Source organism: Lepidochelys olivacea (assembly GCF_965140295.1).
Source record: "Lepidochelys olivacea isolate rLepOli2 genome assembly, chromosome: 4".
NCBI classification, from domain to species: domain Eukaryota; kingdom Metazoa; phylum Chordata; order Testudines; family Cheloniidae; genus Lepidochelys; species Lepidochelys olivacea.
In genome coordinates, this window is record NC_140414.1 from 61,287,949 (window position 1) to 61,315,055 (window position 27,107).

The window sequence follows — 27,107 nt, forward strand, 5'->3', positions numbered from 1 at the left end:
GTACATTTCAGTTGATCTCACTCATTATGGTGAAATGGGGGGAAAATACAGGCTTACAGATACAAGTTACCTGAGACATAAAGGCTTTTAAAGATCACTGTCAAAACTTTGAATCGCATCTGGACGCAGAAAGGCCTCACACACACATTGAGCAGAAGGGGTGTCAGAGTGAGACCTTGTGGGACCCTCCATGAGACCAGCTTCAGGGCAGATTAGTTCATAATGACACTAGAAGAAGGATGGGCCAACTTTTTGGCCTGAGGGCCACATCAGGGTGCGAAACTGTATGGAGGGCCAGGTAGGGAAGGCTGTGCCTCCCCAAACAGCCTGGCCCCTACCCCCATCCGCCCCCTCCCACTTCCCGACCCCTGACGGCCCCCCTCAGAACCTCCAGCCATCCAACCCCGCCCTGCTCCTTGTCCCCTGACCGTCCCCTCCCAGGACCCCCACCCCTAACCGCCCCCCAGGACTCCACCCCCTATCTAAGCCCCCGTTTCCTGTCCCCTGCCCACCCCAGAACCTCCGCCCCATCCAGCCACCCCCTTCTCCCTGTCCCTTATCCAACCCCCCCTCCCGGCCCCCTTACCATGCCACTCAGAGCAGAATGTCTGGCACCTGCACCGCCGGCTGGAGCCAGACATGCTGCTGCACTGCCCTGCAGGAGCACACAGCCCCGCCGTCCAGAGCGCTGCCCATGCGGTGGTTTTGCTGCGGGGGAGTGGAGGACAGCAGCGGAGGGGCTGGGGACTAGCCACCCGGGCCAGGACCTCAAGGACTGGGTAGGACAGTCCCACGGGCCAGATGTGGCCCCCAGGCCGTAGTTTGCCCACCTCTGCACTAGAAGGTGGTGTTGAGTAACCACTAAAGTAATTTTATATCTAAGTGGCCCTTGGTTGGGCAGCATGTGGACACTTCTCATGTGTAAACATATTAGAGAAAGCAGTGATGTAACCAAGTCTTCTGCAAAATGTTGCCAGCACTGGAGAAGAGCGTATGCATATAGTGGTGGTGGTAGGGTTAATCATATTTATAAAAATTTTAATTCAGGGTTTGTTTTTAGTTTTATTCCTAACCCACCACACAGCAATATAAATACTTGTCTCAATGGTTATGACCAAGAATTTAAATATATTCCTTACATACATAAATCCTTTACTGTACTGGTTGCTGATTTGTTCTGAAAGCATTTTAAGACAATATAACCTATATAAACCGTGCAACTCTCAGTTGTGATACCGTCACAAGCTAGAGTCTGTATCATAAAGGTGCACACAGCTAGCTAGTGTCGCAGGAGGTAAGGATCAGTTGTAATTTCTATTACAGTTTTGCTTTTATGGATTTATAAATACATTGTTTTAACTGATATTGGGATAAAACTGGCATACTAGTTGGCAGCGTAATTGCAATTTTTCTGCTCATGAATAGCTTGACTTGGTTAAACACTGTTTCTCAGTATGTAGTAGAACAACTAAAAATAATTTTTGGTGCTGTCAGATTTTTTTTGAGGACTCTGCTTTACCTAATTAATTCCTTGGTATTTTTTGTTGAAGACAAATTTTGAAAAATGGCTATTGGACAGTTTAATGTTTTTATCTGTGTTACAGAGAAGTTTTCATAAAATTACCACCACATTATTGCACAGAATACTATATGATCTGTATATTTGTCTGATTGGTGTAAGGGGGCTTTACTGTATGAAGACAGAGATAATTCAAGGAGAGGCTGATTACCCATAGGCAGAAAAGAGTAGAATGGCTTCAAATAGCCATCCAGCAACCAACAATTAAGAGACAGTGCAAGAACCAATCATTCACGTTGATGTCATACCTCTAACCCTCTGCTAAACTCACCGGAAAAGCTTGTCAAGACAGGGGTCCCATCAAGTAAACAAAAGAGAACCTAAAGGCCCTGGAAACTGAAACAGAGGGCTTCTCAGATGGGATTAAAAGTGGCGCTCTCTAGGGAAGGGAGAGTTGTTTGCAGGAGACAGTAAAGAGAGGCCTGCCTAGGGTTTCTAACACAGGATGACAAGTCTCTAGGTAAGACACACCTGCGTATAGGCTGTTTATTGTTTTAAAAAACCCTTTTTTTCCCTTATGTTATGCTTTGTTCTTATCAAGATTAAACAATATTTTGGTTTGAGAAGGCTGTCTGGTCACTGTATTTACCACTGGTCACGGACTCCCAAAGAACTACAGGTACTGAATCTAGTCAGACCTGCCAGGTACGCACAATCGATACACAGGGTACTGTAGCCCAGAACCCTGTCTAAGAGTGGGAGAATTGCTTGGTTCCACCTCAGGAGAGGTAAAGGCGCAAGGTCTGAGACCTGATGTGGTGCACTCAGAGACTGGAGAGGAAAGAGAGGTGCAGCTAGCCCTGTATCCATGACAAGTGTAAATCAAGATGACTCCACTGAAGTCAATAGTTGCTCTGGTGTAAGTGAGATCAGAATCTGGCCCAATGTTCTAAAATGTTTTAACATAACAAATGCTGTAACACAGGGGTGAGCAAACTTTTTGGCATTGGGTTTTGGAAATTTTATGGAGGGCCGGTTAGGGGAGGCTGTGCCTTCCCAAACAGCCAGGCATGGGCCGGCCCCCACCCTGCTTCTCGCCCCCGATGCCCCTCCCCGGGACTCCTGCCTCATCCAACCCCCCCTGTTTCTTGACGGCCCCCCAGGGACCCCTGCCCCATCCAACCCCTCCTCTCATCCTGACTGCCCCCGCGGGACCCCTGCCCCATCCAACCACCCCTTCTCCCTGACCACCCCCAGAACCCCTGCCCCTGACTGCCCCCTGCCGCCCCATCCAACCCCCCCTCCTTCCTGACTGCCCCCCCCGGGATCCCTGCCCCCATTCAACCCCCCTGTTCCCTGCTCTCTGACCGCCCTGACCCCTATCCACACCCCCGCCCCCTGACCACCCCTGCCCTCTATCCAACCCTCCCTCCCCCGCTCCCTGCCCCCTTACTGCTTACCTGGAGCACTGGTGGCTGGCAGCTCTACAGCTGTGCCTCCTGGCTGGAGCCAGCCACTCTACTGTGCAGCACAGAGCACCGGGCCAGGCCACAGCTCTGCAGCTGCGCTGCTCCAGGAGTTTGCAGCCCTGCTGCCCAGAGCAGTGTGCCAGCAGTGCAATGAGCTGAGGCTGCGGGAGAGGGGGAACAGTGGGGGAGGGGCCGGGAGCTAGCCTCCTGGGCCAGGAGCTCAGGGGCCGGGCAGGAGGGTCCCACGGGCTGTTGTAGTTTGCCAACCTCTGCTGTAACAAATCATGCCTAAAAGCCCACTATTTCCCTGTGTACTTTAAAGGTATTTATCTGTGCTAATAACTATAAACAACAAATTTAGCCACTAACAAAAAATTGTACCGCTACTATAACAGGTCAAGTATGCCAATGAAGGAAACTCAACAGTTCTGATCAGTAACTTTATATAGAGACTGGATAAACCAAAGCCCATCTTCACTTCACCATCCGGTGTCCATGCATTGAAGTACACATTATGGTAAGCAAGAACCATCACACCACATTCTTTAACCCCTGCAGCACTTTACTGCCTCTCCATTAAGTTTCTTTGTTGAATTTGTTCATTTTTGCCAGTTTAACATGGACATTTAACCTTCAGGTAGGTTAGGCTTGAAATATAAGTTGTGTATAAATAAATAATAAAAACATTATTTACAAAAACGTATTACAGTGAAAACAGTTATTGTTTTGGTTTTGAACATTCCCCTGAAATGCCTGCAAACTTTACAGCATTGTAGGAGAGCCAGAAGGTGAAACTGACCAGTCTGTTTTCATTGCCCAAGTTATACCAAATCCAAAAGGCAAACAAATTGAAATTTTAAAATCTAAAACTTTTTGTACTTTCATTTTTAATAAGATGTTATTAGTACCACAGGTACGGAAATGAGATTTTTTTTTAATTATGTGATTTTTAACCAGATAGGTTTTTTTCTATATATTTTTGCTCACTAAGCCAGTCTCTTCATTGTCAGTGAACACTGCCCTTACCTTCATGTGTGATTTGAGATTGTCCTTGCGTGCACAACGAAATGGACAGAGTGGGCACTGATGACTTTTTAAACCTGTATGAATCACCATGTGTCGTTTCCAGTAACTCTTCCTCTTTATAACCAACCCACAGATTGGACACTGAAAAGGTTTTCCTCCTTCTTCTTCTGGGGCTTGGTGGAGGGAGAAAAGAAAAAGAAAAGGTCCTTTACAGCCACTGGTAGAATACTTTCCCCTCATACACATATCAAAATATCATTTTACAACTTTAGATTTTCATCTGCAAAGACAGACATAGTACTGGTTAAACACCAACGCCCAACAAAGGTTTCAATTCCTCTCCTTCCATATTCAAACCTCCCTAATCTAGTTATGCTCCCTCTTGAAAGCTGTAATTTAAGATTCATTTATCAAGTTAAAAGTCTCAAAAACTCATTAGATAGCCAATAGGCGATGCTACTCTTCCTCACCTGGCCCTATACTTCTCACAAACATCATTCGGTAGCCAAATTTCCTATCCGCTGCCAACTTGATCAGGGAAAAAATGCTTAACTCTTGATTTTAAAAGTGGTGAATTCCAGTATTTGATGGATAATGAAAAAATAAGATATTAAATACAGAATAATTCACACTTCTTAACCATAAACCATGCTGGTGTCATAAACCGGACACGCTCAAGGCCAATACTGAGTGTTTTCAGAATCCCTGCTGTTGAACTTGTTTACTTATGGCTCAAGCAGATGCTGATGCTGCTTCAGTCATCAGGTGATTTTAGGGTCATGGGATTTTTTTATTCTTCTATCCTGTTTCTCTGGGTGTCAGTGCATTAAACCTACTGCCTTTTTCTAGACATTTGGATGCTATTTTGCACAGTATCATCCATTGTAGGAGGGAATGGCAACCAAGGCCCAGGAAATTTACCTACTAAGTATGGAATAATCACCAGGCTAAGGAGAAGGAGATTCTTTGACTTGACACAATTAAATATTCTGACATCTCACTACAAATGCCTCTGCCCATTACAAGGAAGTCTGTAGTGTTGTCATTGAACTAGAAGACAATTTTTGTGACTGCTAAAAGGCAGTTTGATTATTTCCGAAAATCCAGAAGTCAGTAGTGTCTATCCTGCTATTTGGAATTATTTCCAGACTATTTCAGTTCATTATCAAACGTATTCATCAGCTATTTTCTACCTGCAAGAATTCATGAAATTTAACATTTCCTGTGATTGGAAACCAACTAATAAAGCCTCCAGAATGATTTTGTAATGTGTTTCAGGATAATTCCTACTAGCTGGTAGGAGACAAAAATATAATTCGTCTGATTACATAGTCCTTCTGACCTAATCAACAAGCCTGAGAAAAAGAGTACATTTTCAATATGTGTTTTGCAGCTTCAGAAAACTTCATGAGTAGAATTTCTATCACACTCAATATATTATTAAATTGCTCCATCACTGCATCTCTGAAAAATCAGCAGAAACCAACACTATAATTGCTAGTGTTTCACTTTTTTCATGTCTTTCCTTATTTCTTTATAAAATGTAAGAGAAACTACAGAAATATATATTAGTAGCATTTTTTATTCATCAAGTAATTTCTTTCTATCATGTCTCCTTTTGAGTAACTGGTTATCATCAGAAGGGAATCAGAAATAAATGTAGCAAGTTCTGTCACCTATTTTCTAACCCATTAATAATAAGTCTATAAACAAGGTGGCTTACCAGCAATTTTGCACATTACTTTAGGCCAAACCCAGAACTGGAGTGAGCGAGTACAACTCCGCTGATAACAATGAGAATTCCTAATATACAGGAATTGTGTAATCCACCACAAAAATGCAGCCATTTCTGGGCTGGAACACAAGAGTTGCTTATAACACTACACAATGCTTTAGCATAGGAAGCAAAGAATACTGAGCCTGTGTTGCCTCTCACTTATACTGACGTAAAATCAGGAACAACTCCAATTAATTCTATGGAGATACATGACTGTAAAACTGATGTGAGAGGAGAATCAGACTCACTGAATCCAATTGAAAATCAGGAAGAATGTTGTAGGTGTTCCAGGCAAAGTGTTATTGTTCAAATGGGAATGTGATCCAGGCATAGGGACTAACACTCATTCTTGCAAAAGTGGCATGGGATCTTAAACAGGGAGTCAGGACCAATGTTCCCTCTAATTTTTCCCATCCATGTGCGGAATGAATTTTGTTACGTGCACCAATATGGAGTTGAGGTGTAGCAGGGGCCGAGAGTTTTGGAGTGTGGGAGGGGGCTCAGGGCTAGGGCAGAAGGTTGGAGTCCAGGGGGTGAGGGCTCCGACATTGGGGTGCGGGCTCTGGGGTGGGGCTGGGATGAGGGGTTTGGGGTGCAGGCTTCCCCAGGGGTGCAGCAGGGAGAGAGGACTCCCCCCAGCCCTCTCTCCCCACAGCAGTCCCAGGACTGTGGCGGTGGGGAGGAAGAGGCGCCTCGCCCCACCGCAGCAGCCCTGGGGCTTGGCAGGGGAAAGGCATCTGGCCTCGCCGCAGCAGCCCTGCAGCTGGGAGGGAGAGGTGTCTGGGCCCGCCGCGGCCCCACATGCCCCAAGCTACCCCGCCACCACCCTCCACCTCACCCCACACCTCCACATACCCCCTATTTCCCACCTCACCCCACTACCATCTTCCAGGCGCACCTGTGGCCACACCCCTGAGTGCAGTGTGCACTGCACGGCTCTGCTAATTATGTGCACGTCCCTTGGTGGCCTCCTGCATGGCCGCGCATGCATGCACTTTAGAGGGAACGTAGGTCAGGACTTCATTTTACATTTCATCCAAAAGACAGCAATACCAACTCTAAAATGTTTCATAACACCACTGCTACAGTGATTGAGTGGGTGCCACTTCAGTCTCTTCGTGCACCACCTTGAGATTTACTGGGCATCTCCCATCCAAGTAATGATCAGGCCTAACTAGGGTTAGCATGTTAGATCTGACAAGACCACAATCTGATGTGCTATTGCTCCTTATATACTAAAAAAAGTTTATGAACTCAGAGCTTACTTCATGCAGTAGGCCTGTTAAGCATATTTCCCCCTTTACTGCCTCCTTATTTTTTCCAATATCTAGTAGTTGATCTCAGTGACCATTGGCTATACGGATAGCTTCATTGCTGATGAAAGAAGCTGACTCATAATAACTGGAAGCAGACTTTCTTCAGCTATAAAATATATGGGAAAATCTGCCAATCAGTGCCTTCAGGGAAAATATGTTTATTTTACTGGCAACACAAGCATGTCCTCAAGAGAAGACCCACACAGACAGACAAAACTTTAGAAAATGAAATATTATATTATGCTTTCAGTGCCATAAAAACGTGGCTGCAAAAAGAATTACTGCCATAAAACCATGGCTGCAAAAAAGAATCAAAGGAATGTGTGACATTTATTTTCATAGCAAATATACATGATCAAGTGCCCAACTCAATATTTTAGAGGAGTACTGTAATGTCTACTGCTCAAAAGTCACACAACAGTGACCTCTTTCTGCAAGCTGTATGTCTCTACAGCAGAAAGAATGATTACAGAAAACAAAATTCCTTCAAAATCCAAATACCCTATCTCATTGCTTTTCTTGGTCCCTTATTTTCATTTGGTCAATTCCTTTCCAGTCAAAAACTAATGAGCATGTCAGAAAGGGAGCTAGAATTCAACAAAAATCTTTGTTATTAATCTATCATGATAAAGTTTGTTTGGATGCCAGCTGAGGTTGGTGAAGGCCCAGTACATATAAACTGATCATATTTTTTATATATAAAGCAAAGGGAAATGATTGTTTCATGGTTACCAAGGCCCTGAGGTAACATGCTCCCATTACTGCCTTTCAGCATTCCTGTGTCTTAAGCAGAGTAGATGCTAGAGATTTCACTGCATCACAGCCAGTTTATGAATTGCCAGCACTGCATATATACTTAGACGCACTCCTCTTTTCCAAGGTGTACAGATAAAAATTCACAATTCGTTAGCCAAACATATAGAAGTTGGATTTTACTACAGTAAAAAAGTTTCTCTTCTGCATTACTCTTCCTTATCAAGTAACTAATCATGTGAATGCCTTTTGCACATGCAGTAAATAAGCAGATAATATTAACATTTTTGGAATGGTGTAGTATAGTAAATATAACTGAATCCTTGGTATTCCCTCTCTTTAAGGGCTTGTCTATGTGAGAAAGTTATACCGGTATAACATTAAAGGTGTGAATTTAAATGAATACATTTACACTAGTATAACTCCCCATGTGGACAGTCTTATTCCTGTATAAGAGGTTTTTTCCAATTTAATGTAAACCCCTTCCAAAGCAACGTAAGCTTACCTGAAAAAAAAAACAGTTTATGCAGGAATAAAAGTGCCCACAAAACTATATCAGTTTAACTATACTGCTAAAACTGCGCCATGTAGACAATCCTTAACAAACTAACACCCAAACCTTTTATCTTGTGAAGGCTTTTGACCAGCTTCCTCATTCTAATTATCAAAATTTCATTGTTAGCAAAATAACACCTAAATTCCATGGAGATGTCCGTGGAAATATGAACATTTGATGCATGCAATTTTTTTAAAAAGAAATGTCAGTATGTATAAAAGAAAATATTTCTTATTTTGATATAATTACTCACATTCTTTCCTGATTTCTTTTGTTAGTAGTACTGTTTGCAATAGGCCTATATCTTAGAATGCTGACAGAACTAAGGGAGGAAGAGGGAGGGGGTGGGCCAAGAAGTATAAAGCGGGTTTTGTTGAGCAGAATTAGGAAAAAGCAGTTCATTTTCTTCTATTTTTCATGATAAAGAATTGTGAAAGAATGAACATGAGAGATTTGTTCGTGCTTCTGCAGAAAATTTTAATGAAAAGTGGCAACACAATAATATACTCTGGTAAATTAGGACAGGGTAGTAAGCGATTATACAAAAGTCCATTTGTGACACAGACAGCAGGAGGGAAAATTCTCCCTTGTCCAATATTTCAAAAGCACTGGTTTTGTACATGTTCACTGATACCATAAGCTCCCTAACAGGGATTCTTTGATCTTCCCCCATTAAATATTTCTTGTGTGGACCTATTCTGAACTTGGTGAGGAAAAAATACATTTGTATGGAATAAAAAAAAAATGTATTGAACTGTACACTCATTACTTTTCAAATATGGAAACATTTGTGAAGGTTTGATCTTCAAATGGTAGTTTAAAAGCTATCCTATTGTTTATTTTGTTCTTATTTTCATAATAGGTGGAAACAATACAAACCAGACCAGAAAATAAGAGTTAAATAAATCTAGAGCAAAACAAACATGCCTTACTTGACGGTTAAGATAAGTGTCCATACCTGTATTAGTGGGCTTAGAAATTCTTCCTTTAGGGACTGGAAGTAGCAATAATTCCAAAGACTGTGGTGGAGTTACTTTCTCTTGCTTCATCTCTGAAAGCTGCAGGGGATCCGCTGCAAGCAGTGACTTTTTCTTCTCAGCCAACAGGCTGCCCGCAGCCCTTGCAGCCACCTCCTTGAGTAGGGCAGCTGAAGAGGTCATTGAGGCTAGGGAAAGGAAAGAACTAGCTGGAGGTGGGTGGTCCTGCCCAGGAGTCATGCTTCTTTCACTAACTTTCTTTGATAAAGCCGCTAAGGTTGAGCTGGCAGACTGAGAACTAAAAGGTGAAGAAAAGGATTCAAATCTTATAGTATCTTCAGTCCTTGAAAGCGATTGGTCCTGAAGAACTGCGTTGGCTGCGGCTTTCAATTTCAGGATAGCTGAATCTGGGGACAAACCACAGGTAGTGGCTGAGTTTGGCAACCATTTACCTTGATTCCATATAAACCGATTACTTGCATTGTATTGATCATTTTGTTCCTGTTTCTCAGCAAGCTTTCTAGCAAGAACACTTAGCTGCTGGGCATGATGAGAAGGTGGAGAAAAGGAGAGATTTGAACAAACATTTACAGGGGACTCGACCTTGCCATTGACTGTAACAGCAGTGTCCAGCTTGAGAGAACCGGCCTCCAGAAGCCTTCTCAGGTTACTGCTCAGTGGCTTATTTGGGCCAGGAGGTTCATCTTCACACAAAGACGACACATCAGGAGAAAGGTGTTCTTTGCTCTGTAATGTGTCTCTTAAAGCCTCATTGTCAATAGCTACCAGCTCCAGCGTGTTGCTGCTAGGAGTTGCACTTCCCAGAGAAGTATCCGGGGAAGTGGACTGTGCCTGGATTCTATCCTCAAGAGATAACTTAAAGTTTTCCTGGACTTCTCCATATGATGCTTCTGATGGGGTCTCTGAAGAGTTTCCAAACCAGTGTTCTTCTTCACTAAGTTCACCTTCCACTTCCTCCTGTCTAGTACCATCTGTGGGATACCAAGAACCACAAGTTTATTTCCAAAATATTAATGTGTCCTTAATGCTAAGTGTGTGAAGCTCTCTTAATACCTCCAGTTCTCGTCTCACCCCAACAAGATTCTAATGAATGCTAGGGACAATTGCATCAGGGTGAGCCCTAAAGCTGGAGCATTTTGAACAGTTACTAAACATTTGTCTCAAGTGCTTTCATTTGGCATCTGGACTAGTCAGAAGAGGTGGCTTTCAGGAAAAAAAGAATGAAAGAGTGGAATAATAAAAGGAAATAGTGGAATAAAAAATGAAAGCTTGATGGACTTGTTATCAGTAAGTCCCTAAAAACTTGCTAAGTCAGTGTAACAGTATAATTGTAGTAAGGTATTTGCATGACCAGAGCATGGGCATCATTTATAGATGGCTATTATTTAAACCAACATGGTCTGCTAATTTCTCACATTATAATTTCAGTGGTGTAAAAGCAGTGATGTATTTGACCCACTAAATACTATATACGATACCTAAAACTCTGTAAGCTTAGTGCAGAGATGTCTTCAAAAGGCAGACCAGGTGTTGAATCACTTATATTAATAGTAGTTGCCTACAGTTATTTTAATCTTAGTCCAATCTGCACTGCACCCTATTTTTGAAAAAATGAAAATTTATTGCTGTAATACATGATGTTTCTTTTCTGAATAGCTGGGAGTAATAACACTTGAACTGCAAGCTAATGTATTGATCTTGCCAGCTATTTAGCGAGGAAACGTAACATACAACAAATTTTCTTGCAGTGGAGACATGCTTTAACAAAAAATCTTAAGGAAGCGCTAAAAGTTAAAACAAAGAACATACTAAATGGAATTTTGTTTTATCAAATGAAAACGGTTTCTTTCATACAGTTAGCCACATTTTTTCTTGACAGGTGATTCCAACGTATCTAGCCTCTCTCTGGAGAGCTGACTGGCAGTGTTTAAAGTGTGGTGACCCTGGATTGCTCTTCTTCACAATGGTTATTCAGAGAGATATAGATGTGACTAAAGATTTTTGTCCATCTAGCTGGCCAATCAGAATGTTGCAAAGAACAATAGCAATGTTAAAATTAAATTTATCTTATCTCCTCTTGCCACGTACCTTTCTCACATATCTTGCTTTTAGACTGAATGTCCCACAGTATGAAAGAGTCATAGGACTCATACTACAGCAAGTCAACAAAAGGATTTAAAAAAATATGGACACTACTATTACGATTTTATGGTACATACTGTATATTCCCTGATTCCTTATTCATTTCCAACAAGTTAAAAAAACCTTTAGATAGCAGCTGATGAACAAGTAATAATTAATACCTAGCACTTATATTGCACATTTCATCCACACATGCAGCCTCAGCTAACAGATATTTAAATAAAACCTGCCATAGAAAATATATGAAGCGAGAGTTCCTCCTCCTGTTCCACTCTACTTTAACTACTGCAATGTGGCTGCCTCCAGATCCCAAACTTGCCTCCAACAGTGGAGAGAAAGTTCTTCCCCAGTATCTCTATCCCCAACACCAGCCCAGATCCCAAACTTGCCTCCAACAGTAGAGAGAAAGTTCTTCCCCAGTATCTCTATCCCCAACACCAGCTTGGATTTTTTACCCATCAGCTCCTTAGTCCCCTGAAACAGGATCTCTTCTAACTGCTGGCACTGTTCTAGTTCTCCACTTCTCAGTACCTCCCTGCAGCATCAAGTCCTCTTTACTTTAAGGCTAATGTTGAGAGCTGGCATCGAATCCTATCATGAACACAGTCCAACTTCCATTTAAACATTAGTGTTTTGGTTTTAAAGAAGCTGTATGAAGCCTGATGGTTTTGTATCACATGGGAGCAGGTGCATGTTGGGGAGGAGTTTAGTTCATATGGATTCATGCCCCCCTGTGCTTGAGCAAAGCTGAAAACTCAAAGAAACACACCTGAACCCACCAACTTTCCTATGGTTTCAAATTAAATCATAATCCCCTCCCCAGAATCCAGGATGTTCATTTGACAGTTGGAGCTGGTCTGCTTGAACTGTGTGTCATCCACAGGGAGCCTATCAACAAACTCTGGCTATATTTTGAGTTTGTGTTGGACAATTTGAACAGCACTATTTGAAAAGACACAAGATTTTCTCATAATTATATCTGACTCACTGCTTATGAGGAGTCCTGGAAAACTTGGAAGGAAAATATATTTCCTTACTGAATTTTTCCATCATATACAGGCTATACATTGTTACTGCAGGGATACTTATGAGCATAAGGGTTGGTATTGAATTTTTTTTAATTAGAAAATTAAGTTCTAGTCTTGGGGAGTATAAATCGCCTGGACTTTGCAAATGGATAAGTTAATGAGAATTTGGCCGAAAATGTAATGTAACTTCAGTGGGAGCAGAATTTGGCTGGAGCATCTCACTAACTTCTATGTAAATTATCCAACAATTGTTCAAGTTTCTCTTGTCAAGGATTATGGGGCTGATCCTGTAAAGACTCTTCTTTGCTTACTCCCATGGGAGCTCTGTACACATAGAGCATTTGTAGGATTGGTCCTTGAATTGTTTGTCAATATTTGACCATCAGTGGAAGTTGTAAGTACTCAGCATGTCTCAGGATTACATCTAGACAAATTGCAGTATTGGCCAAAAGAAATCTGATGAGGTTCAAAAAGGACAAATGCAGCGTCCTGCACTTAGGACGGAAGAATCCCATGCACCGCTACAGGCTGGGGACCGACTGGCTAAGCAGCAGTTCTGCAGAAAAGGACCTGGGGATTACAGTGGACAAGAAGCTGGATGAGAGTCAACAGTGTGCCCTCATTGCCAAGAAGGCCAACGGCATATTGGGCTGTATTAGTAGGAGCATTGCAAACAGATCAAGGTAAGTGATTATTCCTATTTGACTATTCGACACTGGTGAGGCCACACCTAGAGTACTGAGTCCTGTTTTGGTCCCCCCACTACAGAAGGGATGTGGAAAAACTGGAAAGAGTCCAGCGGAGGGCAAAGAAAATGATTAGGGGGCTGGGGCACATGACTTACGAGGAGACGCTGAGGGAACTGGGGTTATTTAGTTTGCAGAAGAGAAGAGTGAGGGGGGATTTGATAGCAGCCTTCAACTACCTGAAGGGGGGTTCGAAACAGGATGGAGCTAGGCTGTTCTCAGTGGTGGCAGATGACAGAACAAGAACCAATGGTCTCAAGTTGCAGTGTGGGAGGTCTAAGTTGGATATTAGGAAAAACTAATTCACTAGAAGGGTGGTGAAGCACTGGAATGAGTTACCTAGGGAGGTGGTGGAATCTCCATCCTTAGAGGTTTTTAAGGCACGGCTTGACAAAGCCTTGGCTGGGATAATTTAGTTGGTGTTGGTCCTGCTTTGAGCAGGGGATTGGACTAGATGACCTCCTGAGTTCTCTTCCAACCCTAATATTCTATGATTAGAGGACAGAAATGAGTCAAAGTACATCCTAAACTTGCTAACAGTGTTAAAAATCCAACCAAATACTTCGACAGCTGTTGCCACTGATTTAGCTCAGTATGAGGCATGTTTCGGAAGAACCCCAAATATGTGCAACAGTAAAAGTGCCAAACCCTCTTTACTAACTTATTTACCTTGTAAAAAATATAGTGACACTCTGCTTTGAGAGGAAATCAGATTCAAAGGCAAATCCTAATGACCAGAAATAATGACTAGGTAAATTCATAGAGAGAGTTCAAAAAAGAACTAGATAAGTTCATGGAGGATAGGTGTATCAATGGCTATTAGCCAGGATGGGAAGGGGTGGTGTCCCTAGCCTCTGTTTGCCAGAAGCTGGGAATGGGCGACAGGGGATGGATCACTTGATGATTACCTGTTCTGTTCATTCCCTCTGGGGCACCTGGCATTGGCCACTGTCGGAAGACAGGGTACTGGGCTAGATGGACCTTTGGTCTGACCCATTATGTCCGTTCTTATGTTCTTACGAAATTATATTTTATGATTCTACCCTATGGGTATTTTCCCTTTTTATTTAAAAGTATCAGTATATTAGAATTTGCTGATTTGCTGTGGATATTACACAAGCTTCAATTTTATTATTATTTTTTTTTAAAAAAGGACATTTCTGAAAACTAAAAAAACGCCAGTCAATTATGCCTTGGACTTATCCAGCCTAAATCAACTGCTGGAATTGTTTCTCTGGCACCAACACAATACATGCTTGCCACACAGGAGAGTGAAAGGCAAGGGAGATGAATAAACTAGAGGTAGGGTAATATAGATGTCAGAGAGTCCAGGGATGAGGAGGATGCAGTACAACACAGGCCAAACAGAAAGCCTGAACAAGCTTTAGCTGTGTGGATAGAAATAAATGATCAGACCACAAAAATGTTACAGAGGCAGAATGGGAAAACCTAGACACAGTTAGGAAAAAGGAGGCATTGAATGACTTCCAGATTATCAGCTTGAAGTTGATCTGGGAGGAAAACTAAGGAGAGTGGGAAAGGAAAAGAAGTGGAATCAGGAGAATATGGTGTCATGGAAGGGCAAGATTTTGAGAAGTCAGGTATTGTCAATCAGTGTCAAATGCAGCCAGGGGGTCAAGGAGGATGAAGGAGCAGAGGACTTGAAATTTAGCCAGTAAAAAGTCGCTGGAGACCTTGGACAGAACAGTGTCAGTGGAGTGGAGAGGACAGAAACCAGATTGGAGGGGATCCAGCATGAAATTAGTGTAGAGGAACTCAAAGCAGTGCTTGTGAACAGCACATTCAGTGGGTACTATATCAACCAACAATGGAATTGTAACTCAGAATTTAATACAAACCTGAAAATTAGTATTGCCAACTTTCAAATCGCACAGAACTCTGAGCACCCTTGCCCCACCCCTGCCTCGAGGCCCTGTCCTGCCCCTTCTCTGAGGCCCCATCCCTGCTCACTCCATCGCCCCTCCCTCTGTCACTCGCTCTCACCCACCCTCACTTGCTCACTCATTTTCACTGGGCTGGGGCAAAGGGTTGGGGTGCGGGCTCCGGCTGGGGCCAGAAATGCAGAGGTCCTGGCCAATGGGAGCTGCAGAACCGGCGCTCAGGGTGGGGGCATCACGCGGAGCCTCCCTGGCCGCCCTTGCAGGGAAATGTCACCCTTCCTGGTAGCTGTGCGGAGCCAGGTAGGGAGCCTGCCAGCCTTGCCAACTGGACTTTTAACGGCCCAGTCAGCAGTGCTGACTGGAGCCACCAGGGTCCCTTTTCAACTGCGTGTTACAGTCAAAACCGGACACCTGGCAACCCTACTGGAAATATATGGAAGAAAATAATGGGAAAATAATGGCTCTGTCAGCTTTCCTAATACAGTACATATCTGTACCATGTAAATAACTTACCTTCAAATACATTATTTTTAACTCTGAAACCCTTCCCTCCCCCAAAGATCACATGCTAATTCTGCGTCACTTTCGTCTGTGTGCCTCTGGCTGCCAACTCCACATGAATCTTTGTTAGTTTCACACCAAGATGTGATAGAAAGTCAGCAACCCTACGTCTAAAGAATAGTAGCTGTGCAACCATATGATAAAAAATACCTGGGAAGTTAATTTTACAGAATCCCATAAAAGTTGTCCAACCCAGCCCAAAAACCTGCCGACTAACTTTTTATTATTTGAAATGCTGAAAAAGGCTGCCTTTTAACCAGTTAGAATAATAAAAGCTATTAGGCAGTTTTGGGGGTTGAGGAACTTTTATGGTTTTCTGCACTGACTGGACTGTACCAATCTTGCAGGGACTGCTATGCAGTGGGGGATACGTTCCCACTGAAGTTCCAGAAACTCCCCTCCACAGAACGGCATTTACAGCAGTCTCGGAATAGACTATACATTCAGAGTAGTAGAATGCCGATTTTCCCACAGGGATGCTGAAGAAAAATCATGATTTTAATAAAGGCCTGCCATAGCTTCTGTACTACATTCACAGCACCAACTAAAACTGAAAAGACACAGTTGCATAAACAGCACATGGATGCTGGAGTGCACACCATCCCCCATAGTTCCCTCATGATGCTGGTGACCTATAATAGATAAGAAGCACAGGAAGTCTGTCTCTTCTCTCAGTGGAACTTTTGGTTCACTGATGATTCATCTAAGGACCATTCAACTCTTGGCCTCATCACAAAATGGTTTATCAATGTGGCTGGTGCCCGAACCAATGGGGTCAACACCAAGCGTCTCCATTGTAGACTGACCTAGAGAGTAGCACAGCTATAACAGGAAAAAAACAGAAAACAACTGCTCCTACATTCTGTCTTTCTCCCTCATATTTAGAATATGTGCAAATATAAACACAATTAGCTAGAGAGAAAAGCCCTGGGAGTGATTCTATATTTCATCACCATGTCTTCTAAAATAACGATTTTCCCAAAGGAAAAAGAAAAATCACAATTTTAAGGCAAGACAGCAGCTCTATTACCATTCTTTGTTCAAATTGTCATTATAAACCTCAAAAGAAATCACTAGGTTGAATAATCTATGAGAGAACTTTTTTAACCATAACACTCTGAGATTAGTCAGATGCCATAAGAATATTTTCAAAGGAGACCACCTTGTAGGCCGTAGCATGTCATACAAGAGCAGGCTACAAAAAGTGCTATCAATACCTGCTTGGACCACTATCCACCTGATAGAGTGGACAATGATAGCAGATGTTTATAAAATGAGAAAAAGCCCTTATCTCCTTTTGAGAGAGTCAAAAGGAAATAAACCTCCCTTTGATGTCAACCAACTACACAGGTTTCAGAGTAACAGCCGTGTTAGTCTGTATTCGCAAAAAGAAAAGGAGTACTTGTAGCACCTTAGAGACTAACCAATTTATTAGAGCATAAGCTTTCGTGAGCTACAGCTCACTTCCTCAGATGCAAGATGATCTGAGGAAGTGAGCTGTAGCTCACGAAAGCTTATGCTCTAATAAATTGGTTAGTCTCTAAGGTGCCACAAGTACTCCTTTTCTTTTAACCAACTACACAGAGGAGTAGTTCAAAGACCTAAAATGCAACAAAATATTCCACTCCTCCCACAACATATCTCATAGTATCTAATGCTTTTAGGTTTAATGGGGAATGAGTAAACTACAGTAGCAACTTTGCTGAAAGATAACTAATTCCCTATGAAGTAACATCCCATAACAGATATTTGGACACAACTTTCATAACCTTACCACCAAATGGCGACCTCACTGACTTACCTTTAAAGGAACGAGCTGCCCTGTCTGTACATTAATAGATCAAGAGAGTTCACCTTGTTTATATGAAGAAAGAGATAAACTGTGACTGAGATCCAAATACCTTTGCTGGCATAAACCACTTAGACCTTTTTCAAACCTGAGACTAAAGACCGGGAAGCCCTTTACCAAAGGCCTGGGTTTTCTCTGAGTCCCCTTAAATCAGCAAAGCTGTCAATTAGAGATTTTGATGAAGCCCTATGAAGCTGACTAAATGGGAGGGAGCTCAATTACTACTTCTATACCTCCCACTGAACCTGCAGTCAGCAGAGTGATTTCATAGTCCATTTGGTCCATGAAGTTGTCTAGAAGGTGATTGTACTTGAGGACATGGATTCTCTCCTTATGGTCTCTCCATACTCAAGTGGCAATGCACCACATTCCTCACTGTACACTTAAAATGGTGGGTACATTTACACACCAGGGCTCACAGGTGGACCACTGAAAACTTCGCCTTCCTTTGGCTACCAGGAAAAGAGAACTTTTAAATTCGATAAGATTCTCCTGAGTTACACAACAGATTGTTTACTTTTTTGGGAAGCGTTTTGCTTTGACATCTTCTGAATGTCTTTCTACAATGACAAGTTGTTCCAATCAGGAAGTGTCAGATCCCAGGGTTGGCAGAGATACTGGCTTTCCTGAAATGCAAATAAGGTCAGCTGTCATCTCAACAGTTCTGCCATCTCTAGCACACAAGGAAGCCTTGTCATCTGTTTCCATTTGGGGAAGGAAGAGAAACTGGAGTCTTGCTGCTAACAGAAGTTGTCTGGGAAAGACCAATTTAAGCTTTCCCATACAGCATATCAATACGGGTATTAACCCATACACCAGTCTAGATAGCTGTCTGGAAAAGCTGGCTCTGTATCCAGAAGGATCCCTAGATATATGACCTTGACATCTGCAGCCTATACAAGATCCTCGCAGTGTCTGTTCTGAGTCAAATTGTTTTAAGTGATGGCCAAGTGAATGATCCTTCCTGCTTGCTCCTGAGGGACCTGCAATGGTTTTGGGACATTCTTGAACAAGAATTTGGCCCTGTGGATACTGAAAGAACTTTGCTTCTCATTAATGAAGTTCACATTGAAAAGTTTCACATTAGTCACAGAACCACAGTCCAGATTGGTGCATTTTGAGCAGAAACACAGGAGGGCTGAATCCTGGCTATCTGCAGATACCTGAGTCTGCCAATCGGCAGACTCAGTTACCTGGCAGCCCACTTTCAAATGGATCAGAACCTTGCACAATGGCCAGATTCTAAGGAATGGCCTCAGAGACCCTAGTCTAAAGACAAGTCACAACCACAAATTTGTTCAGACAAGAGCCCATGGTGCTATCAGTGTTTTGTCCTCCCTAGACACAGCAAATGAGGAAAATAGGGTCAAGTGAAGGTATCACCATAGTGTCGACCAGCAAAGCAGCATAATGGTTTCACCCATCAACATGCAGTTTTGTCTAAGGCTTGTGAAATGTGAAATCTAGTTAGGGGAATACCTCTATTTGAGGCAATGGGGAGAATCACACCACATGCTTAGGGTATGTGAGGGTAAAGGGGTGGAACAATGATCTTTGTTCTTTGGGATTTCTTTTATCCCCTGAAGGGCAATGCATTGGAGGGAGGGGGCTCAGAGATTTAAAGGAGGAATGATCATGAGACCAGATAAGACTTAAATATAGCAATCTGAGTCAGAGGGCTCAGAAAATAGATCATCCACATTTTTGGAGAGGAATGAATGGTTACAGGTAGGCCCCTGCCTTGAACAGCTCAAGTAATACCAGCAACATTTCCCTCCTGATTATAAAAAAAAAAAATCTGTAAGCCATTTTTGTAAATGGTGCTGTGGAGTTGTCATGCTCACTCCCCAAGCCTAACACGTGTTTTGGAGGATGTATCTGCCAACAAGATAGATCATGGCATCTATCTTAAGGTTACTATATTCTTCCCTCCTGTCAAGCACCAAAAGGAGAGGGAGAGTTCCTATGCAGCTTAGTTTTTATGGAGTGGCCATTCACGAGAAAAGGAGCATCTGAGAAGAGACTGGAGAGGGGTGCTTAGTGTACGTGCTATTTACGCAAAATGTGTCTTTTAAGTTCTTACTGTTAAAAAAAAAAAAAAGGCAAGAACATCTTACCTTCTAATCCTGATTTAACTGGATAGCCACATCAGATAAAAACTGTTGGTCCAATCTGTTTTGCACAATATCTATATTCCTACTATTGATTTCACCAAATTCTTACTCCCCAGAGCCTCCTGCCTATTCTCTCAGGGCCTTCAATTGTGTCCGACTCATCTAAATTAGAGCCTGTACGGGGCCTGCCACTGCCATAAATGGATGCACCAATAGCTGTTTTGACTGCTTCCTGAAACAAAGTGCAACTTCCTTCACCTGAAATGTATTGCAATCCCCGCCACACCTTCAGGTCCTACAGCCAAAAGTAGGCATAAGCATACTTCTACATACTGGGCAATTTAGAGCAGCCAAGACTAAGTGATTTGTTTAGGCTATAGATTATTAAAACTTCAATGCACCTCGATGCATGCAACTTATTTGAGTGCAGCCAGTCATTTAAACCTGCCAGGGTCATCAAGACAACTAGCTCAGACATAGGTGAGAGGTTTATTGCAGGAGTGGGTGGATGAGATTCTGCATTGTGCAGGAGGTCAGACTAGATGATCGTAATGGTCCCTTCTGACCTTAATATCTTTGAGTCTATGAGTCTAGATTTCAGTCACCCTTCCAGCTGAAAAAGAGGTGGACAAGAGGAAGTTTGAGCATCAGTTCAGCACAAAGGACTGACTAAAAGTAAGAAAAGTATATAAGCATGCCTTGTTGCACACACACAATTTGCAATGAAGCTAAGAGTTCTCTGATCATAACTGCAACTTATTATCAAGGTCTACCAAAGGCACTTCAATGATCACAATAATTCTGACAGCCATCTGAAAGCCTGAAATTGGTTTAAAGACTATTGGAAAAGGCAGTAAAGTACTGGAGTTATTAACTGAGCAGAGCAGGATCATTTTAAATTTTCCTCACAGGACACACCCAGCCATGCTGGAACAATTTGTATAGTGGAGGTGAAGAAAGCCATTGAAACTGTAAACCCTGTACATGATGGAAATCACTTCAAACCACAGGGTGCTTCTGCACCCCCAGCACCCCTAGTTCCAGCACCTATGGACACACCATTAGCCAAAAGGCCAATCTAGGAACCAAAGTTGCACAGGCTGATTACCTGCTCCTTTACCCATTCATTTGAAGGGGCTGCTGTTATGTGTTGTACCCACTATATAGGATCTGTCCCCTTAAGCAATCAGAAGTAAATTTACCATAGCTGCCACAATGCTATCAGAAAAAATTGTCTGCTAAGATTGATAAATTGGTCAATTATATGCCTCCTTGACTTTTATTCTTCTTGTGTAAATGTTTTCATCCTTACATTACCAATACCTGTTACAAGATGATGTGTGCATTGCCAACACAACTGTTTAAATTACCAGATCCTTAATTGAGCTAAATGGAATTACAGTTGGCTTATTAAAAAAGGATTCTAAAAACAAAGCTGTAGAAAATAAAAATAAAAGAAAATAAAGATTACTCACAAGTACTCTTTGAAAATGTTGTCTATGCATATTTAAATTTTTGTGATCAGCACCTTTCCTGCCCCTAGCACCAGTGGGCTACAAGAATCTTCCAGAAAAGCAGTGCCTATTGGTTCTGCATCAGTGCCCCATTGTGCAGCCAATGATATATAAAAGAGCCATGCAGTCCCCTGCCATCTCAGTTCCTTGTACTACATCCCAAAGTCCTACGTGAGCATAGAACTCTGAGGCAACACTCTCAAAGAACTATAGTCACTGGTTTCTTTTCTAGGGGGAACGCTGCATATTCCGACTTGTGGGAGTCTAAAGAACAGTACAATTCCAATGGTGTAATGTAGTGACACCTGAAGATCAGGACTCCATTGTGCTAGATGTTGCACAAATGAGACAAAGATATGGTCCCAGCCTACAAGTGGAAGACAGATCTAGGCTTCAGGATGAATTGTCAAATTAGTGGCTGGGCAGATGCAGAAGATGACCTGAAAGCTGAAAAAGAACTTCATCTCTGAAATGAATTTCCCTCTACCCTATCTCCTTAGTTGCTGGTGAATCTAGAACTCTTGGAAAGTGTCCGTACTGACTCTGGAATCTGAAAGAAGATGCAATAATGCTCTTCTGCTTCTAAATATAATGAATCAGTCCCAGAGATATGGCAATATACCTGGTTTCTTTTATCTTTCAAAAAAAATCATCTGTTTTAGAACGGAGAAGACCCTCTCCTTTTAAGGGGAGAACTTCTACCTTGGCCTCGCTCCAGCTGAAAGACTAGATGATTTAAGCCAGAGAGATCTTTGAAGAGTGACACCTGAGCAAACGCACTTGAGGAGGTTTCAAAAACATTGTAAAATGTTCATCAAACAAGTCTAGAAACCATTTGACCCTGTTAGATCAATGCCCTTCACTACTTACCCCTGCCTCTCAAAGAGATGGTCACGAAGAGAAACATCCAGATCCATAAGTACTGGTATCTAGCCGTGATGGGCTGATAATGAACAACTTGAATTCCCAGAGTAAGTGAGGAGTATATCTTCGTACTAAGAAGTCATTCTTTTGAGCCTCTTTCTCAGATGACATAGTACTTTACAGCCCTTCAAGATGGATGGGTGAGTGAAGAAAGCTAAAGAAGGACCTGATATAAGTGATCGCTCTTCTTGATGAGCACAGATGCCAGAGTCAACCAGATATTCCAAGCAGGGTTTTACATGCCTTCATTAATGGGAAGAGTAATTGTCACCTTTTCCTTAGTCTCCAAGACATTAAAGAAACAATGTGTCTTCTCCTGAACCATAGTAGAGTCAAGTTCCAAATAATCTCTCATTTGAGCTATCAATTCCTGAAACAGGTTGTAGTCATCAGGAAATGACACTGATGACGAAATGATATTATCAAGAGGAGAAATGGATGATGCTGCAGCTTCCTTATCTGTAGGGAAAGACTGGTCAATATCACATGCCAGGTCCTCTCCATCTGGTCTAGAAAAGATGATATGAACATTGGCCAGAGATGGAAACAGAACAAGATTTATAATCAGTTGCAGGAATGAAGCAAGTGGTTATTATACGCTAACTCTTTTAGGAGAGGCAGAAGAGGAAAACTGGAAAGCAGATTTCTCCTTACCCCCACTGTATTCAGAGAGGTTCTTGTCAGTATCAATATCAACCAAAGATTAAGCTGGGGGCAAAGAAAAGAAGCCTGCAACGCATTAGCCTAATGGCCAAGGGTAGCCTCTCAACAGAAGTTCCTAGTTGATCCAAAGGAAAAACAAGAACCCCTGAAATCTAAAGCCCCCTTGTCCTGTGAGCTGTCCAGATGAACCTTAAAGTTCATCTTAGTTGGCATTGTGCCTGACCCAGAAAGCTCCCAAAACAGAGGTATCACTTTATATTCTGTTTAGGCTCACGGACTTCTCTAACCTAGGTCAGCTGGCACGACTGTCTAGCTGCGGATAGCTGGAATGCTGAGTGCTCCAACCACACCCTCCTCTCTATCCTTTCCATCCCTGACACACCCCCCACACTGGGCTGTAGAAGGATAGAAAAATAAAAGACAGTTACGGTGGCTCTCGACCCTCTGGGAACTCCCCAATACCATCCCCAGCTAGGAACGCACAAACAGCTTCCACTGCTGTTACATCATCTTAGCAATGCAAAAGGAGCAGAGTGAGCCTGTGAATCTGGCCCCTAGATGACAATGCTGTTAGTTTTAAGTTGTAATTTAAAAATAAAGTTAATTTGAATTCAGTGGAATTATATTATTCAAATATTTAAAGTTTAAAAAGTAGCTATAGAGCGTATGTTGTAATTAATAGTTTCCTTTTTATAAAAAAACACCAGTTTTCTACAGTAATGGTTCAAAACACTAAATCTTACTAGTGCTACTGTAGTATTTGGAGTTATTGCTAGAAACTAGCTTTGTAATGGTAATTCAAGTGATCAGTCTAATAAAACAACCAAGGAAATCAATTAAAAAACCTTGTTACCATAGTATTTAGGCTGAGATAAACAAAACAAGCTCAAGCTGCTACAGTGGCCTTAATTATCCTTATTGTGCTCACGTCCTCTATCAAGGGGTCACAAAGTAAAAGGTGATCTCATATACCATATGCACTGCAATACTCAAGCATAACAGGTGACATCAAGACAGCATGGCAGCTCTAACAGAGATGTTTGTTTTTAATTGGTTTGTGTTTCATTTTGCTAATTTAATTTCTACTGCTATATCTCTCGTAAATAATATGAAGCTGATTTACTATTTAAAATATTTACTTTTGTTCTCTCTCCTGCTCACTCATGGTACTTTAAGTCTGGTAGCATTCCCATGGGTTCAGAGACAATGGTTTCAGGTTGTGCTGTTCCTGCCTCTTGATGGTGAAATTAATCCTATATGCTATAAATGTCACAGAAATCTAGCTCACTGTAATTTGACTTTGCTGTTTCCTAAAGTCAGATTAGAACATGGTAAATTATGTTCTTTGTGTTTTTAATTTTTCCCACACAGTGAAGGCATTCTGGTACGTATCTATGGGAAATTTCAAGAAGAGTTTTTTTTGTCGTGCTGTGTTTTCTACCAAAGACAGCTGCTTTCTGTGCCCCTGAGAGGATTGCTGGGGTTAACAAGCAGAGCCAAACAAGAGAGGATTAGGAAGCTACCCATAGTTATAGGCTAAAACAGTGAAGCAGTCCTCTCCATGTGAAATAGGCATTGCTCACTCTTCGACATGCTGTTTAAGACACTGCCCCAGCTTTCGACCCTTGACAGAGTTCAGAGGTCGTATAATCAACATTCTAGGACTGAATAAAAGACGTTCTTTTCTCAAACCTTGTTTTATTTTAAAGAGAATCTAGATTTCATCCCAACTTGCTGATACAGGAAAATAAAGTCTTGTAATTACCCACAGAACAGGTACTGCATAAACAACAGCAATGCATTTCTTCATCCTGCCCTAACAACGCATCTAAACTCTGACCTGGAGGGAACCACATCAAGGAGCGAGGGAAGTTTCCTCTTCATGCCCAGTCTTTGGCTTCTCTGCTGATACAGTCAACAAGTGCACCAAGTGTGATCTTTTAAAAAATATATATGCACACTTCTCCTTTAGGAACGCTACTGAGTTTATCAACTCATTTCATACAGGCCGCTAAACTGCCTTCAAATACGATGATTTCAAGAGTCTGATTCACACTTTTTGCAAAGGCCCTTTTACACCAGTTTAAAGGGACATTAAAAGTGGACAGAAGATGCCCCCTCAGAATAGCCCCTGTGCAGAGGGTTTCCCTTCTCAGTGTAGAAGTGGCAAAAGGGTTCTACGTCAGTTCCCAGAAAAAGGGATGAATCAGAGTATGCTTAGAATGCACTGGTTCTGGGCCCATGGGAAGCAGAGTATAAATTAGAACAGCCGTAAGGTTGCTCTATCTTACACTGGTGTCTGGTAAGGGACCCAGAATATGAGAAATGCCAGGGTAGAAGAAGTTACATTACAAGTAGAACGTGTAGTACAGTAGAACCTCAGAGTTAAGAACTGATCGGTCAACCACATACCTAATTTGGAATAGGAGGTGCACAATCAGGCAGCAGCAGAGACCCCCCCAAAAAAGAAAAAGCAAATACAGTACAGTACTGTGTTAAATGTAAGTTACTAAAAAAAATAAAGGGAAATTTTAAAAAAAGGATTTGACAAGGTAAGGAAACTGTTTCTGTGCTTGTTTCATTTAAATTAAGATGGTTAAAAGCAGCATTTTTCTTCTGCATAATAAAGTTTCAAAGCTGTATTAAGTCACTGTTCAGTTGTAAACTTTTAAGAACAACCATAACATTTTGTTCAGCATTACAAACATTTCAGAGTTACAAACAACCTCCATTCCCAAAGTGTTTGTAACTCTGAAGTTCTACAGTAAGCGGTAAATGTTCTTGTAAGTTGGCAGGCTGATCCACCAGCAAGAAGAGTGAAATAGTGACCCAAACAACTGCACTGGTGCACTGCTCCAGTTCCTTTGATCTGGGCTTTTCTTTGTTAACGCAGAAACATAGATTCAGAACAGCTCAAAGCAGCCCAGTCTCAAAGTCTTGTCTAGCCTTTGTCTCCAGGGCTTTGCCATCCTTATACCCCTTCCTCCAGGGCTAGGGCCCTACTCAGCTGAGGCTTCCCTTCACCCGGCTCCTGCTCCCTACAGGTGTCTCCATCCCAGGCCTCCTGACTGACAAGTGTGAAGATCCCTCTCCCAGCTCCTTCCTTGACCTTGAATTTGCTCCCCTGCTTCAGATATAGGGAATGGGAGCCTATGTGCAAGTTCCAGTGTTTTGTCTGGCTTTTGAATTACAGGCAGAACATTTCACATCTAGGCCACTATTTCAAAGGCAGACCTGGCAACTAGTGACTGATTCTTACTCTTTTTCTGCACTTGGGACAGGGACGGAGGGAGCAAAGGAAAAGAGAATTTGGTTTCCTGACAGGTCTTGTAAACAGTTTGTCCTAACACCTAACTTCTCTTCTTGTGCTTTTGCCTGCTACATAAGTTAGTCTTCATCAGTTCTACCCACTCCCCCATTCCATTTGTGCTGCCAAAGTGCTGGAACAAAAGGAGAAAAGGCCCTGCTTCATGAAGTCTGCTTTTTCCTCTTCTTTGTTTCTCAGTCTGGAGTATTAAAATTCAACCTGTCCTGCAGAAAAGGAGTGGGTATTTTGTTTATTTTAACCAGGGAGTCTATTATTCAATCAAATCTTGTATTCTATTCTAAATATTGTACGCACAGCAGGAAATCCTCTGTAGGATAGGAATAACTTTAAGGGCCAGGACTGCACCTCTGAGTTGACTGAGATTGGAATTAAGCACCCAAAAAACTTTAGTGTCTTGACCCAAGAGGAAGTCAGACTGTTCATGCTGACACAGATACATCTGAAAAAGAAAAACTGCCTCTTGGGAGCATAACACTTACTGCATTTAACTATGCCCCTCAGTCAATCTGTGAAAAGAAAGCTCCTAAAGGACATATTCTTATCACAGATCTCTGGCTGTGTATCACTGAACATTTTGTAAAATCAGCTACACTGCAATGTATGTGTGTAGATCCAGTAGCTGATTTTACAAGATACTCAGCAACATGTACCCATGTATCTAAGATCAGAATCAAGCCTAAGTTTTATTATTTTAATTTCGAAACTATTTTCTAGTGGAAGAAATTCCCTCTAAAAGTAGGCTTTAGGGAATGATAATATTCACCTACCTGGGACTTTTTGCTTCAGCATCTAGACATGTACTTTACTTTCATGCCATAAAAATGTAATTTACAAACTTAGCATGAAAATACAAGACTTGCTTGTAGGAGAAAAAAATAAAAGAGAAAACCCTCAAACTGGAGTTCATCATGTACTGTTAGCTA

The 27,107-nt window shown here is 42.1% G+C and overlaps 1 protein-coding gene across 2 annotated transcripts in view; it reads right to left on the minus strand.

Annotated features, from left to right (window-relative positions):
• Positions 1 to 27,107, minus strand: part of ZNF827 (zinc finger protein 827) — a 135,568-nt gene that overhangs the window by 101,768 nt on the left and 6,693 nt on the right. For both annotated transcript variants that reach the window (XR_014711244.1, XM_084625673.1), the window contains exons 2-3: positions 9,375 to 10,385; positions 4,015 to 4,187 (exon numbers count right to left, since the gene is read on the minus strand). Coding sequence is in view for 1 of the 2 variants with exons in the window: in XM_084625673.1 (XP_084481799.1) it covers positions 4,015 to 4,187; positions 9,375 to 10,385 (1,184 nt within the window). In the remaining variant the exon portion in view is untranslated. The remainder of the gene's footprint in view (positions 1 to 4,014; positions 4,188 to 9,374; positions 10,386 to 27,107) is intronic.